Source organism: Culex pipiens, chromosome 3 (genome assembly GCF_016801865.2).
Source record: "Culex pipiens pallens isolate TS chromosome 3, TS_CPP_V2, whole genome shotgun sequence".
Classification (NCBI taxonomy): domain Eukaryota; kingdom Metazoa; phylum Arthropoda; class Insecta; order Diptera; family Culicidae; genus Culex; species Culex pipiens.
This window is the reverse complement of record NC_068939.1, coordinates 163,147,174-163,167,268: the sequence shown is the minus strand read 5'-3', so window position 1 is coordinate 163,167,268 and position 20,095 is coordinate 163,147,174. Positions and strand designations below refer to the sequence as shown.

At 34.3% G+C, this 20,095-nt stretch overlaps 2 protein-coding genes across 3 annotated transcripts in view; both read right to left on the bottom strand.

Moving 5' to 3' along the window:
• The window catches only part of LOC120425210 (adenylate cyclase type 6), a 283,171-nt gene that overhangs the window by 48,843 nt on the left and 214,233 nt on the right, over nt 1-20,095 (bottom strand). The gene's annotated exons all lie outside the window — the stretch shown is intronic.
• LOC120425219 (uncharacterized) lies at nt 1,118-4,220 on the bottom strand. The gene is made up of 4 exons (XM_039589650.2): nt 3,833-4,220; nt 2,856-3,769; nt 2,523-2,764; nt 1,118-2,460 (listed from the first exon to the last, which is right to left on the bottom strand). Exons 1-4 carry the CDS (start codon nt 4,047-4,049, stop codon nt 1,764-1,766), a joined length of 2,070 nt encoding a protein of 689 aa, XP_039445584.1. The 5' UTR covers nt 4,050-4,220; the 3' UTR covers nt 1,118-1,763.

The following is a 20,095-nucleotide window of genomic DNA, read 5'->3' as shown; positions in this document are numbered from 1 at the left end:
TGTGACAAGATATTCCAGTGACATTGATTTGGTACACATGTCTACATACAGCCAAACACACAGACATTTGCTCAGCTGGTGATTCTGAGTCGATATGTACAAATGAAGGTAGGTCTAGGAGGTCTAACTAAAAAGTTCGTTTTTCGAGTGATTTTATAGCCTTTCCTCAGTAAAGTAACGAAGGCAAAAACTGTAAGATTTTAAAGATTTGTAAGATTTTTAACTCAGACTTATAAAATTTGTGAAACAAATCAATTTATGATGGAATTGGAACAGATTTGAAACTTTATATTTACTTAACCTACATTTCATACAAAATTAATGAATTTCATTCAACAAACATTTCATTGTGAATTTTTCAAATGAAACATTCATAGGAACCTTACCAATAGATAAATTGATAAAATGTATTGAATATGCAAACTTTTACCCTATCACACCGGTTTTTAAAATAACAATTTTCTACGAAAATATTTTTTAAAGCGCTATTGGTTTTTTTTTTTTTGACGAAACGTCATGGACATTATGTGGCTCACAGCACTTGCCCCGAACCCTCTTCGATTTGCGTGGAACTTTGTCCTAAGTGGTGACTTTTGTTCCTGATCACGAATCCGAGGTCCATTTTTTGATATCTCGTGACGGAGGGCAGTATGACCCCTTCCATATTTGAACATGCGAATAAAGACAAGATTTTCAATAATTTGCAGCCTGAAACGGTGATGAGATAGAAATTTGGTGTCAAAGGGACTTTCATGAAAAAATTAGACGCACAAATTGATAGCGTACTAAGAATTCCAAAAAAAAACGTATTTTTCATCAAAAAAACACAAAAAAAAATGAAAACTCTGCCATTTTCCGATACTCAACTGTAATTTTGTTTTGGAACATGTCATTTTATGGGAAATTCAATGTAATTTTCGAATCTACATCAACTCACAAGGGTATTTTTTCATTTAGAACAAAATTTTGATTTTAAAATTTCGTGTTTATTCTAACTTTGCAGGGATATTTTTTAGAGTGCAAAAATGTTCTACAAAACAATACATAAAATAAACATCACGAGTTATCACGATTTTACGAAAAAAAAGTTTTGAAAAAGTTGGTCGTCGTTGAACATCAAGGTTACTGTAAGAAAGGTTGGGCTGAAAACGTGTTGGTTTAGTATTAGTAAGCAAAAAAGTGTCAACATTTGCGATCCTTCATGTGATGACGTCACAACGTTCTCGTTTCTTATGGCTAGTATAGGGAATTGAATGAAAATTTGTTCAATTTTAAATTAAACGGTGATTTTCGAGACAAACAGGGTTAAAAGAATAAAAAGCAGGTACATACAGTTGTTTTAAGCATTAAATAAGGATTTGCTGATTCCAGAAAAATATATAAATGAATTTAATTTGAATTGCAATGATAGTACAATTTCTTGCGAAACGATTTCAAATCATTTGGAATGTTTATTAGTTTGTTAATTTTTTTTATGAAATTAGGAGGATTGGGTTGATACCGTAAACTGGGACGAATCGTGACAGCAGTTTTTAGAGCACTAAAAAGATTTAAATATGAAAATACAATAAAAGGGCTAAGACACTGTACAAATTCGCCTCATGTGTCCCGATTCGTCCCAGATAACGGTATACAGTTAAGTTTTTCTCTCTGTGTGAATAAAGTGTATGATGTAAACAAAAATATGTATGAAACGATTTTTATTTCAGTTTGTTTCACATATTTTTAGTTATAATAGTAAAAAGAATAGTCTTCAACGATATTTATGTAGTAAAATGTTTAATTTTTTTCTGGTTCTTGCTGAGTTCTGATTTTTTCTCTTCATTTTTCGATTTCTTATTGTTTTTCATGATTTTGAATCGATGATGTTTCTTCTCCTGGATCTGCTTCTTTAGGTGTCGAACACGAATATTGATTCGTTTTTTCACGAAAGTTTTTATAACATCTGCTGGCACATCGGGAAACGTTTTCGTCATCTTTTGAATAGATTTTTGGCAAACATTTGTGCTGTCCCTGAAGCCGGGCTCCTCTTTATCCTTTCCAAGATTGTGAATGGGGTTGAAATAGTCTTCCATTTGTTCGGCCAGTTCTTCCCATTGTTGGGATGGTTGAACTAGCCCTCCCCGTGAGAGATCTTCCACGTAGTTTTTTTTCCCAAATTGTTGCTCGGTGCCGCTCTCCAGTTGGTATGTGTAATTTCCGGTCCAGTCGTGGTTCTTCATCAGCGATTTCGCCATGTACCTTTGCACGTAGTTCTGTCCATCTAGCTCATACCCCACTATAACGACTCGCTCTCTCGGTGACATGAACTTGCCGGTAGATTCCAGAACGGACAATACGTCGAATAGCACTCCCCCTCTCATGTTGATGCCGGATGCAAATTCTCGCAGTCTACGTAGGCACGGCAGGGGTATTTTGAGCTCTTTTCTCACCATTTCGTAGGCGGGTTGACTGTGGTATCTAAAATTGGACAAGATCAAAATGAACAATCGTGATAGTACACAAATTTATGAGAGAATTACCTTAGTGCAAACGCCAACTTTATTTCCTCGTCAGTCCATTTAACCTTTTTCTTTAGCCCAAGAATCAAATCGATCTGATTTTTCGTAAAAATCTTTCCAAAGGCCTTGTAGACTTCGATTCGGATTAGTTGTTCATGAGAAGCTGAACAGTCTGCAATTTGAGTTCGGAGTAGCTCTAAATCTTTGGATTTTCGTTCACTCTCCCTTCGAAGTGATCTGATGAGTTTGTCCCTCTCTTTGAGCTGCAAATAAATAAGAAATTGTTTACTTTCATGGTAAAAAGTTCTTTAATAATATATGATAGTAAGTGTTGTACAAAAGTTTAAACTTTACCTCAGCGCGCAGGTTATGAATAGTCCTTCGGTGATTGTAATTTTGCAGTTTAATTTTCTGCACCGTTCCACGCTTGACCGGAACATAACCTGAAAGCTTCTCTCTTGGCAGATGTTCGCTCATGTTCGCGGTGAGATCAGTGAAGGAAATTGCATCACACAGAAGTTGCAGTCCGGATGTATCCATTGCTTCGTATGTTGAGCTGGTCAAGCAACTTTCCATTTGGAAAGGACAACTGTCGTCCAGCGGTTCCACCATGGACAGATCTTCTGACAAATAAGCAGGATGATACGATGAGAGATTGAGACATCCGGACGTCAGGCCCACACTTTCCGGTCGGACGATGGCGGCATCGACTGCAGGACTATGACATCCGGACGTCAGGGCCACACTTTCCGGTTGTTCGATGGCGGGAACGGGCAGCGAAACATCGACTGCAGGACTTCGACTTCCGGACGTCACGCTCACTCTTTCCGGTCGGACGATGGCGGGAACGAGCACCGAAGCATCGGCTGCAGGACTGCGAATTCCGGACGTCAGGCCCACACTTTCCGGTCGGACGATGGCGGCATCGACTGCAGGACTACGACATCCGGACGTCAGGGCCACACTTTCCGGTTGTTCGATGGCGGGAACGGGCACCGAAGCATCGGCTGCAGGACTGCGAATTCCGGACGTCTGTCTCACACTCTCCGGTCGGACGATGGCGGGATCGGTTACTGACACTGAAGGGAACCAATCAAACGGGCTCAACGGCTCGTAAACTTCATGTAACAGCTTTTGATAATCGACCGCTTCTTTGCTCCGAATTTCGTCCGCCTCCAAGAGTTCCACGACCAGCTTCTTTCGATTCCGACACGATACTCTGTTATCCCGAGCAGATTCAACCGCTGGGACACGGATTGAAGGCACAGCTGCATAATTAAAAGAATATTTTTTAATATTTCCTAAATCCAATCATACAATTAATAACCTACCTGATTTTTGAAGAATTTTTTTTGCATTTTGCATAAAAATGTGTTCGTAATCGTTTTCCCGGAAGTGGAGGGAGCAAACAAATAGATTCTGGCCGTCAGCACACCCGCAAAACTTTAACCACTTATCACGCACATTTGGATTTTTTGGGAATTTGTGCAGTGTTACGGTCGGATTGCTTCTGGTTGATTTGCATCCTTTGACCCTGCAGATGGCCATAATCACGGCACCGATTCGTCAAAACCAACTCGCCCGTCTGCCAACCAAAAGAAAAACAAAACTTTGTGACGTCACAAGGTTTGTCGAAAAGTGTGCACGGAGATAAAAAGTGTCGAAAAATAATTTTCCATGCAAAAACTGACATTTTATTTTTTTCTCCGTGTTCGCACCAATACAACCTTACAAAAACAGCCCAACCTGTCTTACAGTAACCTTGGTTGAACATGGCCGTTTATGGTCACCTACGACAGACACGGACGACAAAACAAGAGCAGTTCTCTCAGATTTCGGTCATTCGATTTTTTTTTGTATTTTTTAATCCGACTGAAACTTTTTTGGTGCCTTCGGTATGCCCAAAGAAGCCATTTTGCATCATAAGTTTGTCCATATAATTTTCCATACAAATTTGGCAGCTGTCCATACAAAAATGATGTATGAAAATTCAAAAATCTGTATATTTTGAAGGAATTTTTTGATCGATTTGGTGTCTTCGGCAAAATTGTAGGTATGGGTACGGACTACACTGAAAAAAAATGTTACACGGTAAAATTTTTTTTGATGATTTTTTATTTTACTTTTTGTCACTAAAACTTGATTTGCAAAAAAACACTATTTTTAATTTTATTCATTTTTTGATATGTTTTAGAGGACATCAAATGCCAACTTTTCAGAAATTTCCAGGTTGTGCAAAAAATCTTTGAGCGAGTTATGAATTTTTTTAATCAATACTGATTTTTTCAAAAAATCGAAATATCGGTCGCAAAAATTTTTCAACTTCATTTTTCGATGTAAAATCAAATTTGCAATCAAAAAATACTCTAGTGAAATTTTGAAAAAGTGCACCGTTTTCAAGTTATAGCCATTTTTAGGTGACTTTTTTGAAAATAGTCGCAGTTTTTCATATTTTTTTTTAAATTTTTAAATATTTTTGAAAAGCTGAGAAAATTCTGTATATTTTGCTTTTTTGAACTTTGTTGATACGTCCCTTAGTTGCTGAGATATTGCCATGCAAAGGGTTAGAAACAGGAAAATTGATGTTTTCTACACGGAGAAAAAAGAGTTCCCAAAATCGTGAACAAGCGTTCATGAAAATGGGAACCTCGAACAGGATCTGTCCTACACGCCAATGATTTTAAAAATAAACGCTTCAGTGGCCAAAGTGCCCAAAAATCTACATTTGTGAAAAAAAAATGTTTGTTTTTCGGGTATTTAACCCATTTAAAATTCAAATGCAAAGCGACAGCTCCTATTAAGTTCAACCAGGCTCATATTTGGGATTTGAGCTCAGTACGCCCACCGTATCTAGCCCCTGAATGCCTGCCAAAAAGATTTTTTTGTTACATCCTACTGAGTATGATCGTAGTAGCTTTTTATATCAGAAATGAGTTAAATATCGAATAATTTTGAAAATTGGCAACAATTTTCCCTCTAAAATAGACATAACTTTACTGCAAATGGATGAAACGTCATACTTGTTTCTGCAAAATTGTTCTTCATTTTGTTTGCAACAATGCTACAACATTAGTTTTTGAATTCAGACATGACAGGTCATTTACCATAGCAAATTGAAAATATATTTGTAAAAATAACACTATTTTACATCTCCTGATGACGCTGCGACTCAAGGAATGGATCGTTTTAAGGTGTACTATGTCAGGAAGATATTTTGGGAAGTAAGAATTGATATCTTAATGAAAATTTACATCTTTGTCCAGAGTAAGACCGTGATTTTAGACGTAGTTTTGGGGTTTTAGGTGATTTATTAGGTTTTTTAACTTCAAATCGAGATAAAATCAGTTTTCACCGACAGAATATTTTGAGAGTCGATTTTTCTGACTCAGAACAGTCCCCCCAACAACCTCCAGGAGGAATTTCCGAGGTGCATGCAAGTTGCATAATAATCCCCTTCTTACCCACCGTGCCGAAGACACCAAATCGATCAAAAAATTCCTTCAAAAGATACAGATTTTTGAATTTTTACATATCATTTTTGTATGGAGAGCAGCAAAATTTGTATGGAAAATTATATGGACAAACTAATGATGCAAAATGTCTTCTTTGGGCATACTGAAGGCACCAAAAAAGTTTCAGTCGGATTAAAAAATACAAAAATTAAAATTAAAAAAAAAATACCGATTTCGTAGAGAATTACTCACAAAGAGAAACGCAAAATGTAACTTTTTCAAAAATAAATAAATCGTAAAATCGCGATGTTTATAAGCAAACACCTTATGTTTTTATATCAAATTTATTTGTTATTGTCTGCTCTACAACTTTGTAGAACATTGTTACACTCTAAAAAATAACCCTGCAAAGTTAGAAAAACACGAAATGAAAATTTTGTTTTAAATGAAAAAATGACCCTTCTGGGTCAATGTAGATTCGAAAAGTACATTAAATTTTCCTTAAAATGACATGTTCCAACATTTTTTACAGTCGAGTAACGGAAAATGGCTTTTTTCGCATGTTCAAATATGGAAGGGGTCATACTGCCCCTCCGTCATGAAATATCAAAAAACAGACCTCTGAAAAGTAACCCCTTAGAACAAAGTTTAACGCAAATCGAAGAGGGGTCGGGACAACTTTTCCTGATTTCGTGTGAGTTGGTAGAGAATTACACAAATGGAATGTGTGTTTTGAAATGAAACACTCCCAAAAAATGTTTGCTAAAAATCTAAGATATTTACAAAGTTTTGACAGTTATGAACTGACGTAATCGTGCTTATCGCAAGTGTCTTTTTTGAAAAAAAAAATATTTTGTAAAATATTGCTAAAATCAATTAAAAATACAAATACATATCATTGATTTTTTTCGAAAACTGTTATAGTTGTTGTGATACTTAATTTATTTACTTAATAAGCCAGTAAAAAAAAATCTGAATTATTAAAGAGATGACAATAAATTTAATCAAAGTTACGTCTGAAACGAAATGTATTTCCCCCAGAAAGTACCACCTAGTCCTAATTAATTTATTATGACAAACGTCAACGAAATTATTTCCAGCCACGAAACGACCAGCAGCAGCAGCCCCGTTCACGACAATCTGTTGCCCCCCTTTACCAAGCTGTCTGACAGTTTCCCGACGCCAGAAAGTTGATTAGGCTAATGAGAATCACCTGTTGGCCGCCGTGGAAATTCGCTAGAAGAGTTAAGCGGACCCGGGTTGGAAATTGTTCCACCCTCTCCCATTTACTCTTTTGTGTGGAATTTCGTGGATCGCAGAGCGAGTTCCCTCCTTTTGTCGCAAATGACACGTGCTGTAAAGTTACAAGCACTTGCGTGCCATTTTACATGCTATTTTCATGTGATTTTGCTTCGTTTTTAACGACTGTCTAAATCGAATAGCTCGTGTAAACACAAAAGGTTGGACAAAAATAAAGTCATGTCCATGCTACATGGACCGATTTGTTGTCCCACCAGGCAAGCCGAGTGACAAAAGTGCCCCTCTCATAAAATTGAGTTTTAGTACATTAGCCGTCATTATGTGGCCACCCCCTGGCGCTGTTGTGATTTGGTCTCCATCCTCAGAGCAGGACGAATCAGCTGGAGCAAAAAATGAAACACAGTGTGATTGGTGATGCTTAAATCAATATAAATTTTAAAAATATTTATTTTTAAAAACTTTGCAAAAAGTATAAGTTTTGATTAATTTTTTTAGTAATATTTTCAAATTTAAACACACCCTGCGACACGACATCTTCCAGTCAAGTTTGTTGTCCTTGTCGTATTGGCAACGGGACGTTTCAACACCTCTCGAAGCACTTCAAGTGCCAGACACTGGAACGGAAATGGGCGCTGGGAGAAGGTTGTTTCCTTCCGACTGTTGTCGTTCAACAACATCACCCACTGGAAAGGTGTCACAAATGTCTGCCACTGAAGATGTGTGCGCCGTTTTATGGCTTTACAGTGTCCCCGAGTGGACATTTGGTTGGAATGGTGTTGTATTGCTTCTTTACGATAATGGAAGTGATGTTTGAGACAAGATTTCTTAATAATTTTTTAATCAAAGTTTGTTGCTCTTGTGGTGTTTAAAAAAAATATATTTCAGACTTTTTGTTGAGTTGAACTCTCCGCCAACTCACACAGCAGTTGCCCCGACCCCTCTTCGATTTGCGTGAAACTTTGTCCTAAGGGGCAACTTTTGTCCCTGATCACGAATCAAAGTAACTTTTTCAAAACTTTTTTTTCGTAAAATCGTGATAACTTGTGATGTTTATATATCAAAATTTTTGTAATTGTCTGCTCTACTACTTTGTAGAACATTGTTATACCGTCAGTGGGGGTACGTTGGGTCTGGGAGGTGAGATTGGGTCAAAGTGATTTTTTACGGATTTTACCATTTCTCAGGTTCTTCTCAATAAAACTAAATTCTGTTAAAAGGGTTGTGTAGGGGACATCTTAAGATGACTTCGCTGAAAAAATCTCGTTCCTAGGACAAATCCTGTTATTTTGGCAGCTGTCTAAAGTTGAGGTACGTTTTTGGCTAAAAATGACCTCTCGAAAAATCATTTTTCTAATATTTTTGTTAGCATTGCTCGAAAACTACCCAAATGTTTGAAAATCTCCACTTCAAACATTGTAGCATGTCAATACGATTCCCTCGAACAAGAAACACTGTTGGATGACTTGTTTTTACCATATCGTTATATTTGAGCAACATTTGAGTTTCATTTGACCCAATGTCACCCCCTCTAAGGGTTGAGATTGGGTCAATTTTCAAACTATTGGCATTCAAGGTAGGGTTCATCAAAATCCACCATATTTTGGTAAAAATGTCAGTAAACTATCTAAGAACAAATCTACGTTGAAAGATTTTCGATGTTATTTAAATTGTTTTTGTTACTAAGAAATTACGAGAGGTGTATCGTTTTTTGACCCATAGTCACCCCCACTGACGGTACTCTAAAAAATAACCCGGCACGCGGTGTATTTTTCCGAGAACATTATGATAAAAAATTCGGCAAGTCTGATATTTGGCACCATGAATGAAGGGCTCTTTCCTAACATTTTGCGGGGCCCGGCAAAAAATTTCGTCGGGGGGTCTAGAGCAATTTTTTTTGAAGATTTTATTTTTGAAGATTTAATTGGATTTTTCTTTAGAAAAGTCGATGGAAATCGATGGGTTCATGTTCAAATCCATCAAATTTCTTATGAATGTGCGTCAAAAGACTCAAAATTACATATTTGACCTCGGATAAAAAGTTTCCAACCCAAATTTACCAGTTTTCTAGCTTTCTTTGAAATAACCCCAAAATCCAAGCTTGAAACCTCAAAACGATCGAATAAAAATCTTTTCTTTGTACAATTTGTCATGAAAATACAGCAACAGATTGCCCGGATATAAATTTGGGCATAAAACATTGCTAAACTTAGAGTATTTCATTTAAAAGCTATTTATTACCTAAAAGTTTCCCAACATTTTTTTTTTCAATTCTCTGCCATACTAAACTATAATATTTTAAAACATTTTCGAATCAATCACATTGTATAGAACAATTTTCTGAACAATTTTCTGAACAATTTCCATAAAAAGTATCAATTTTGGTTTAATATAAGCATAGATATATCCAATTTTGTAAAATAAAAAGTGACTTTCTCCAAAATGTCTGGATTTAATTACCATTCAAACGATGAACACCGCCTACTGCGTTTTTAAAGATTCTAATAAAATAAGTTCCATAAATGTCATTAAAATGTTATATAAGTTTATTGTTTCAGCAAAATGTTTTCATCCATAAAAATATCGCAGTAGGCAGTGTTCATCTTTTGAATGGGAGTTAAATCCAGAAATTTGGAGAAAGTCACTTTTTATTTTACGAAATTCCCTAGTAACATTTTAGGTTTTAAGTAGGCCATAAAAGCGTAATTAGGCCGTATGAAGGTTTTCAGAACCATGATAAAACCTGTAAGTTTAAAAATGTTACTAGGGTTGAGTATATCTCTGCTTATATTAAGCCAAAATTGATATTTTTTTTATGGAACTTGTTCAGAAAATTGTTCTCTACAATGTGATTGATTCGAAAATGTTTTAAAATATTATTATGTTGTATGGCAGAGAATTGAAAAAATAGTGTTGGGAAACTTTTAGGTAATAAATAGCTTTTAAATGAAATACTCTTAGTTTAGCAATGTTTTATGCACGAATTTGTATACAGGCAATTGGTTGCCGTATTTTCATGATTGTACAAAGAAAAGATTTTTATTTGATCGTTTTGAGGTTTCAAACTTGGATTTTGGGGTTATTTCAAAGAAAGCTAGAAAACTGGTAAATTTGGGTTGGAAACTTTTTATCCGAGGTCAAATATGTAATTTTGAGTCTTTTGACGCACATTCATAAGAAATTTGATGGATTTGAACATGAACCCATCGATTTCCATCGACTTTTCTGAAAAAAAAAATCCTATGAAATCGAAATAAATCTTCAAAAAAAAAAGTTGCTTTAGACCCCCCACGAAATTTTTCGCCGGACCCCGCAAAATGTCGGGAAAGAGCCCTTCCTCTATGGTGCCAAATATCAGACTTGCCGAATTTTGTATCTTAAGTTTGTTCTAGGAAACACACCGTGCGGCAAAGTTAAAAAAAACACGAAATTTTAAAATTAAAAATGTTGTTCTACATGAAAAAATGACCCTTCTGGGTCAATGTAGATTCGAAAAGAACATTAAATTTCCCTTAAAAAGTCATGTTCCACAATTTTTTACGGTCAAGAAACGAAAAATGGCAGAGTTTTTAAAACTTTTTCTGAGTTTTTTTTTAATGAAAAATACGTCTTTTCGGAATTCTGAGTACGCCATCAAATCAGATGTACAATTTTACATAAAAGTCCCTTTGACACCAAATTTCTATCTCATCACCATTTCAGGCTGCAAATTATTGAAAAACACCTCTTTTTTCAGTTCAATACGGAGCGACGGATCGAGGTGCTCTTTGTTGCGTTGGGTTCGTATAAGCTTAAGGAAGGTTTATACGCTAACTGATTGACACTTTGGCCACTCTGGAACCGATTCCGGAGCATCGGCAAATTGTATGTAAAAAGTTACGTAAAATCAAATTTTGATCACAGGAGGCTGAATAAGCAAAAGAGCAAAACGTCAACAAACGAAAAAAGGCAGAACGAAGTTTGTCGGGTTAGGCTTGTTTTGTTATAAAAAAAAGCTTAACAAAATCTAAATCAAACTAAAATATATATTAGAGTGTAACAAAATTGACTTTTTGGCGGGCATTCAGGGGTTTGTTCCGGTGGGCATAATGAGCCCAAATCCCAAATATGAGCTTGATTGGACGTAACGCACATCCGGTCGTCGATCGGCTCCCAATCTATCACACGACTCCGCATCTTGCCCAACACTATGAAGCCGGTTCGCCCTTCAATTTTAAATGGGATTTAACCCGTAAAAAGAGATTTTTTTCAAAAATGTCTATTTTTGAGGCACTTTGGCCACCAATGCGTTTACCAAAAAATCACTGGCGGGTAGTCCAGATCCTTGCGCATTTTTTGGTATATATAATATTGAAGTTTGGAGCACCCTGGAGCTCGGTACAGACCTTCAAAGTTTGGCATTTTTTCGAAAAATTGGCCCCGGCAAAATCAAATGGCGCCTCGGGCGTCGCGAGGTGCGACGCATATCACGGGTTAAATCCGATTTAAAATTGAAGGGCGGAGCGCCAGCTCCTGTTACGTCCAATCAAGCTCATATTTGATATTTTGGCTCATTATGCCCACCGGAACAAACCCTTGAATGCCCGCCAAAAAGTCAATTTTGTTACACTCTAATTTAGTTTGATAGGAGTAGATTTTGTTTAAATCTTTTCAAATTTAAAACTCTTTCATGTTTTGCCATTTAATTCAAACCACAGAGCTGCTTTCATCTATAATTCCAGCTTTAATCTAGACTCATACGAACCATCCCGGCTTAGAGGATATCTATTTTGCGGTTGCACAATGAGCTTTCTGCTCAATGCCAGATGGTTTTGATTTTGCGGGCTGCAAATACACTCCACAAATAGGTAGCCCCTCAAAGCCCCGGTGGTAAATACGTGTATTAGTTGACCCTTAACAATTCAGTTTTCGAGATTAAAGTATGACGAAGCACCACAAACTTGACATTCAAGGGTTAGCTAATCCTCCGGTTTCCCTCTCATATGAGAGGTCGAGGATTTAATTGCATTCCGCGGAAATGGTTCGGTATTCATTACGGTCTTGGAGGAGGGGGTGTTCATCTGTTCGATCGAACCGTATCGAGTGTCGTCGTCGTTCTAAATCAGCTAGGAGGAAGGTCACCATGCTTATATCAGAAATCACAACTCAATCGCCCCGGTCGCAAAACGAAACCACGGTTTCTGCTGAACCAGCAAATTTTAAGAAATATATATTTCTGCATAATTTGATTTTTTGAATCATAATTGCTTAAAAGGCAAAAATTCCATCTCTAGTATTTTTAACTCTAGTTGACGGTAACAATATTGCAGCTTTTGAAACGGATTGGCTCGGATATTTGCTTTTTGGAGGACCACGTTCTACATATCGCTGCACTATGCAAACGTATTGGTCTGTTGACACTTTAGCTTTTCAAAGTGTAGCTTCCAAGAACAGATTCCTCTATTTTTATTCAGGGTGGTCACGACGATTTTTTTGAATACAAGGCAAACTAGTTGAAAATATCTAGCGAAATTTTGAATCTCCCCAATTTCAGAAACTCAGTGTGATTCAAGCAAATCAGCTCCAAACCCCGTTCCAGCGATTAATTAGCTCAATCCATTATGTTTAATGACTACTCTCCGAACAAACTAATTAGGCAACTCCATTTAATTATTTGCCCCACACCACCTCACCACGGACCGGTGATACTGGCAACAATGAACTCTTCCGTAGTGCCACTTTCCATTCTATCACTCTCGTTCAATATGCAAATCAGCGGAGGTGCCATTCAGAGGTCAACAAGTCGTGCCACGTCGTCGTGCACGGTTGTCCTGCACTCTAATCTCCGCACAGATAAGTCCACCAACATTTCAATCAGTGTAGTAGGATCATACAGATGAAACTGAAAAAAATGCTTTAGCTATATCGTTTGATTTATCTGTAAATCTTGCAATAGAAAATCTAAAATTTAAGCTTTTTCAGCCATATATATTTTTTTAAAGTGCACAAAAAGTCGATGTGAACTCAAACATCCCAGTTCTGGTGCTACGTACAAATAAAATTACACATTCGATATGCACTAATCCTGCGTGGAATGAACTAGAAATGTTTTGTTCTCTCTTGACAGATATGACCTCCGGTAGTCGGAAAAAATTTGTGTTATTTGTTTTATTTTGCAATTTTTAGTTTTTTTATATGCTTTTATCTTTTTAAGTTTTTTTTTATTGGTGGTTTAAGCAGGTTTAACTGTATGCAAACATGATGTGTTGCCTATTTGCTTTTTCTAATAAATTTCCAGTCACTTTTTTATATTTGAGATTATTCTGTGTCATAGCAAAAAATACTTGGGATACTATTTAGAAACACGGCCAAAGTTAAACCCAGCAAAATACTTTTTTTTTCAAAACATTGTCAAAGTCACAAGAAACAAGATTTATTTAAAATTCAAAGGTCTCCTTTCCATTTAATTTGAACATTCAAAACTGGTTATTATTTTTTTTTGGGGAATTTTCAAATCGAAGCCCGTCTTTAGGTAGAGTTTAGTCGTTGAGGGTTACACATAAATGTTTAAATTCAATATATTTTAATATGATTTTTCTGAAATTTGCATCAAAAGCCTTTTCAGCATTATTTTTATTTTTCAGTTCTTTTCAGAGATAAAAAAGTTTTAATAGTAGTTTATGCAACAAGTTGCAAAAAGAGGATTTTTTCAGCACGAGTCGTACATTTATCCAACGAGGTTCACCGAGTTGGATAAATACGAAGAGTGCTGAAAAAATCAAGTTTTGCAACGAGTTCCATACAACATTTTTTGCAAATCCGAAAAACACCCATTGAGTGAAATTTTAAGTCAAATTTTCATGTATTTTGTCAATAAATCGTTTAAATCAAAAAATGTTGAAAAGTGTTACTTTTCGAAACAAGTGCTGAAAAGTAGAACTTTTCAGCATTTATTTTGAAAAGTGTTGCTATTCGATTCTGTTATTTTTGGTACAGAAAAGTAGGCTATTTCGTCGTTCAAGAATGACAGGAAAAGTAAGTAGTTTCACGACGGAATTGCAAAACCATTTTTTTTGGGTATTTTTAAAATCGAAGCCCGTCTTTAGGTAGAGTTTAGTCGTTGAGGGTAACACATAAATTTTTAAATTCAATATATTTTAATATGATTATTTTGAAAATTGCATCAAAAGCCTTTTAAGCATTATTTTTATTTTTCAGTTCTTTTCAGAGATAAAAAAGTTTTAAATTAATATTTCCTTTCTGTAAGTTTTTTGAAATTTTTTTCTTACTCTTGCCTTCTATTTAATATTTATAAGTAATAATACTTTCGATTGAATTGCGATGTAACACACAGCTGAAATGAGCTCCAAAACTCTGTTATGTACCTTAATGAACTCATTGTGTCTTGTGAGCGAGTTGTGGCGCTATAACCACGGCAAATAGTGTCCAGGGCATTTGTGGAAATACAATGTCCCATCCCCGAGGGTCCCGGGGCACCAAAACTTCTTAGCATGGTGCTCCCAACGATTTATTGCCTAAACAAACAGGAACGTGAGCGGGGGATCCCCACGTTTCTTCCTCCCCTGTAGATTCACAAATGTATTGTTGTCTGAACATTCGTGCTCAAACTCAATCCACTTCAACGAATCATCTTTGCGATAAACATTACGCAGTTGGCCTGGCCGCTTTAACGTTTTGTGATGTTTCAATGCAATCTTTTGCAATGGGGCACTGCAAATGTTAATAATGACAGGAGGATGCTAGGCGTTAATCAACCTAAGGCATTTTCCAGGATGCCCTCGAAAGACTTGCTTTGCTAGGGTTAGATTAGATTAGATTAGATTGATGAACTCATTGTATCTTGATTATTCACAAATGAACCGTATTGAAAAAAAAATGAAATTAATATTTCAAAATCATCAATATGCAGTATTTAAAAAGAAGACAAGAATTTTGTGTTAATTTTATGTAATAATTAGGTTGAATACTGTTTATCAATATATTTCACAAAAGTGAAGATTTTTTAATACTTTTGGAAGGAGAATCAGACAACTTAAATTAATTCATTGTGAATTTTTGCAACCTTAAGAAAATGAGCAGTAACTTTAACATTTTTTTAAATAAAATAATTTTTATTAGGTCCTTTTCGGTACTGGGACCTGGTTAGGACCGAGTCGGCCTTTGTAATTACATTTTTCTTAAAGCTGATAACTTTAACTTTCTGGACCATGAGATTGTCCTTTTTTCTGTTTTATAAGATCGCATTCATATGGTATTTTGTTCAAGGAAATCTAAACAATACCGATACATTTAATTTAAAAATCTTGAATTTTATAATTAACTTGCAAAACTTTCAAATTATTTAAAAAATGTTTATTTTTACATCAAGAAAATCAGATCTTTAAATTTATTTTTTGTGTTTTCATGAATATTCATAATTTTGTAGTGCGTCCATCCCGGGAATCCCCGGGACAAAATTCCCGGGATTTTCCCCAAACCGGGAATTCCCGAATCCCGGGATTTTTGTATTTTGTCCCGGGATTTCCGGAAATTGGAAAAAAATTATCAAATTTTTGTCTGGATATTCAGGTTTGATGTGGAAATAGATAAACAACGATAAAAAACCAAAAATCAAATATTAAGCATATATTCCGGGTTTTTTTTTAGAAAAGGTCCTACAAGCTTTTGTGTTTTCATATGTTTATAGGACATATTGAAACTAGACATCAGCATTAATTTGACTTATAAAGGAAATTTGTAAAAAATACCGATCCGTAAATTGTCGAGCGCTTTAAAAAAAATTTATCAAATTTTATATATTTTTGGAAAGAATACGTATATTTATAATATTAAATTTAAAAAATAATATCATTTTAAATTATTTTTTTGAACATTTTTGACAAATCAAGACGAATGTATCGAATTAAAACAGCTGTTTTAGTAAATTTTTGCATAATGTTTTTATTTTTTCATAGATTTCGATTAAAACAGGAACAGAACAAAGCAATTAATACATCGATCTCAAAATTAATTGCTCCGAAACCTCCTGTACCTATTTAGACTGTAGTCCCAATTTTTCCTAGTGGTGGTAATGGCCTTAAGATAATTTGTAAAATACTTTTTTATATAAAACATGAATGTCTAAACTTATCTAAAATGTAACTGTTATAATTTAATTTCTTGTCTTTTTATTTGTTAGTTTAGACATTTAAAAAGATTTTCTTTTTTAGCATTTCTAGTTTCTATAAAAAAAATAGGTATTTATTAGAGACTTATTTAATTTGAATCATCCAATGGATTAGATATAAGATAAGAAACCAAAGCACAGCAAAGAACAAAATAAAAATTTTCATGCTATCCTAAAACTGCCATCGTTGTTTAGATTGATGTGTTTAATGAATGAATAGTATTGAACTAATTCTATGATTTTAAGCTTGAAAACATGAAAGTATAATGAAAACATAGATTTTATTACTGTTTAAAAAAAATCCCGGGAATTCCCGGGATTTCCAAAATATTTTTCCCGTTTCCCGGGAAATTCAAATCCCGGAAAAATTGGACGCCCTATAATTTTATAATTTTATTGTATTTTGTTCTGTTGAGATTTCCAAAATAGTGTCCACGTGGTTTGTGGATGGTCCCATAACAAAAAATGTTATTCCAAAGCAAAGTTGTTTTGGCTTTCCACCAATATCAGACCAATACATTTTTTTGTTATGATAAAATAAACTGTTATTAAACCCTTATGCAAAAATTGATTTTTCAAGAAGATTCCAAAACACTTTCTGTTATTTTAATAGTATTTGTTATTGAAATGTCATGAATTGTGTAACTACAGTCTGACGGATTTTTAACATAAAACAGATTATTTGGTCTTTTTCGACTATTCATTTTCACATTTAAATTCTTTTTCAAATATAATGATAAAAAATGGTTCCGAAATTAATTTAAAAAAAAAAACATCACTCCGAAAACTTTGCAGTTTAGCCAAACATCACAAAAGAAGTGTTCGATGCAAGTTCAATTGTTAAATTGCATATTTAATAAAAATATATCGAGAACATTTTTAATGCTGACCAAAATGCAGTGAATGAATAATGCAATTCAAGTTAATTTCCGTCGTGGTTGAAATGTTTGCGTGACAAAAATCCCCAGACAACAAGTTTTACAAGAATTCAAGTTAAAAAAAAAACAAAATCAGAAAGGACTCTTTAAAATATTTTTCCTGAAATTTCACAAGCTGTGGCAGGTCATGAAATGAAAATTTCTTATCTGATTTTTTTTTTTCTTAAATTTTCTGTGAAAAATAAACAGCAAAAACTGAATCATGTTTGTAATAAACAATTTTGCATTATGTTTCGCCCCAAAATAACAAAAAAATAAGCTTGAGGATTGTTTATTTTGGGGAACTAACATTCGTTAAAAACAAATAGTTGGGGGGGAACCGCTTATTTTGAGCAACTTTTGATCAACGAAAAAAATTCTTCTCCTGCTTGATGTTTTCTTTTTTTCTATTTTTACAATTTTTATTTGCATTTATCTTATTTAGCCTAATCTTTTTTTTTTGAATTGTATTTGGCCTATGAGCAATTCTCTACAAAAACTGGAAATGGATTTTATTTGTATTTTTTGATTTGGCTCAAACTTTGTGGGGGACTTCCCTATGACCAAAGAAGCTTTTTTGTGTCATTGGTTCACCCATACAAGTCTCCATACAATTTTGGCTGCTGTCCATAGAAAAATGGTATGTAAATATTCAAACAGCTGTAACTTTTGAGTACATTTCCTGATCGATTTGGTATCTTCGGCAAAGTTGTAGGTATTGTTGAGGACTTTTGAGAAAAAAATAGGTACACGGAAAAAAAAATTTGCCGATTTTTTAATTGACATTTTTTCCACAAAAACTCAATTTCCCAAAATACGTATTTTTTTATTTTCGTGATTTTTTTATATGTTTTAGGGGATAAAAACCCGCAACTTTTGAGCCATAGAGAAACATGGTCAAAAAATCTTTCGCCGAGTTATGAATTTTTGAAAAAATAGTGATTTTTGAAAAAAATCGAGATTTCAAGCAAAAACAAATTTGACATTATTTTTTAATGCAAAATTGAAGTTGCAATCGAAAACTACTTTACAGATTTTTTGATAAAGGGCTCCGTTTTCAAGATATAGCCACCAAAGGTTTGATTTTAGCGAAATATTTGCAGTTTTTCGATTTTTAAAAATAGTGACCATGTGTGACCATTTCTGAAATTTTTTTTTTAAAAGTTCAGAAAATTTGCTATAAAATTGTCTAAGAGACCTTGAAGATTGGACCTCAGTTGGCTGAGATAGAACCGCTTTAAGAAAAAGAAAAAGGAAAATTGAAGTTTTCTAAGTCTCACCAAAACAACCCACCATTTTCTAATGACGATATCTCAGCAACTAATGGTCCGATTTTCAACGTTAATACATGAAACATTCGTGAAATTTCGAAAAAAATATTTTGAAATTTTTAAAACCAAGACTAACATTTCAAAGGGCTAAACATTGAATATTACGCCCATTTAAAATGCTAGTCTTGATTTTAAAATTTTCAAAATATTTGTTTCGAAAAGATCGGAAAATTTCACGAATGTTTCATGTTTTAACATTGAAAATCGGACCATTAGTTGCTGAGATATCGACATTAGAAAATGGTGGGTTGTTTTGATGAGATTTAGAAAACTTCAATTTTCGTGTATCTTTTTCTTAAAGCGGTTCTATCTCAGCAACCCGAGGTCCAATCTTCAATGTCTCTTAGACAATTTTATAGCAAATTTTCTGAACTTTTCAAAAAAAATATTTTCAGAAATTGTCACTCATGGTCACTATTTTTAAAAATTTAAATATTTCGCTAAAATCAAACTTTCGGTGGCTATATCTTGAAAACGGAGCCCTTTATCAAAAAATCTGTAAAGTGGTTTTCGATTGCAAATTCAATTTTGCATTAAAAAATAATGTCAAATTTGTTTTTGCATAAAATTTCGATTTTTTTCCAAAAATCACTATTTTTTTCAAAAATTCATAATTCGGCGACAGATTTTTTGACCATGTTTCTCTATGGCTCAAAAGTATCGGATTTATATCCCCTAAAACATATACAAAAAAATAACGAAAATCAAAAAATACGTATTTTGGGAAATTGAGTTTTTGTAGAAAAAATGTCAATTAAAAAATCGGCAAAAAAAAATTCCGTGTACCTGTTTTTTTCTCAAAAGTCCTCAACAATACCTCCAATTTTGCCCAAAACACCAAATTGATCTGAAAATTCACTCAAAAGTTACAGCTGTTTGAATATTTACTTACCATTTTTGTATGGACAGCAGCCAAAATTGTACGGAGACTTGTATGGGTGAACCAATGACGCAAAATAGCTTATTTGGTCATAGGGAAGTCCCCCACAAAGTTTGAGCCAAACAAAAAAATACAAAAAATAAAAATGGTTGAAATCGGCCGATTTCGTAGAGAGTTGCTCCTATTCAAAACCTTATATAATTATCTTTCAACTATTTGCTGTTTTTAATATTTTCCAGTCCAGTTTTGTTCACTTTGATTGATATCAAGTTGCACCATAATTTGCTTCAATGTCAAAACAAAGTGTGTTAAAACACAATTTGGGACATAACAAAAAATACTGAATACTTTATTTACATAAATATTAATAAAAAAATACTCGGTCGTAGTTGACTCCTGATATTTAAAAAAAAAATGACCAATTCTAATTACCAAACCCACGAAACAAAAAATATCATCTATTCAATGGAATTTGAGATAAGCAAAACTTATTTAAAAATGTTTTTTTTAGATCGAAGCCCGTCTTAAAATGTAAACTTTCACACTAAAGCAAGAAAAAGGGAAAATTTGTAAGAAAACTCTCTTTTTTGC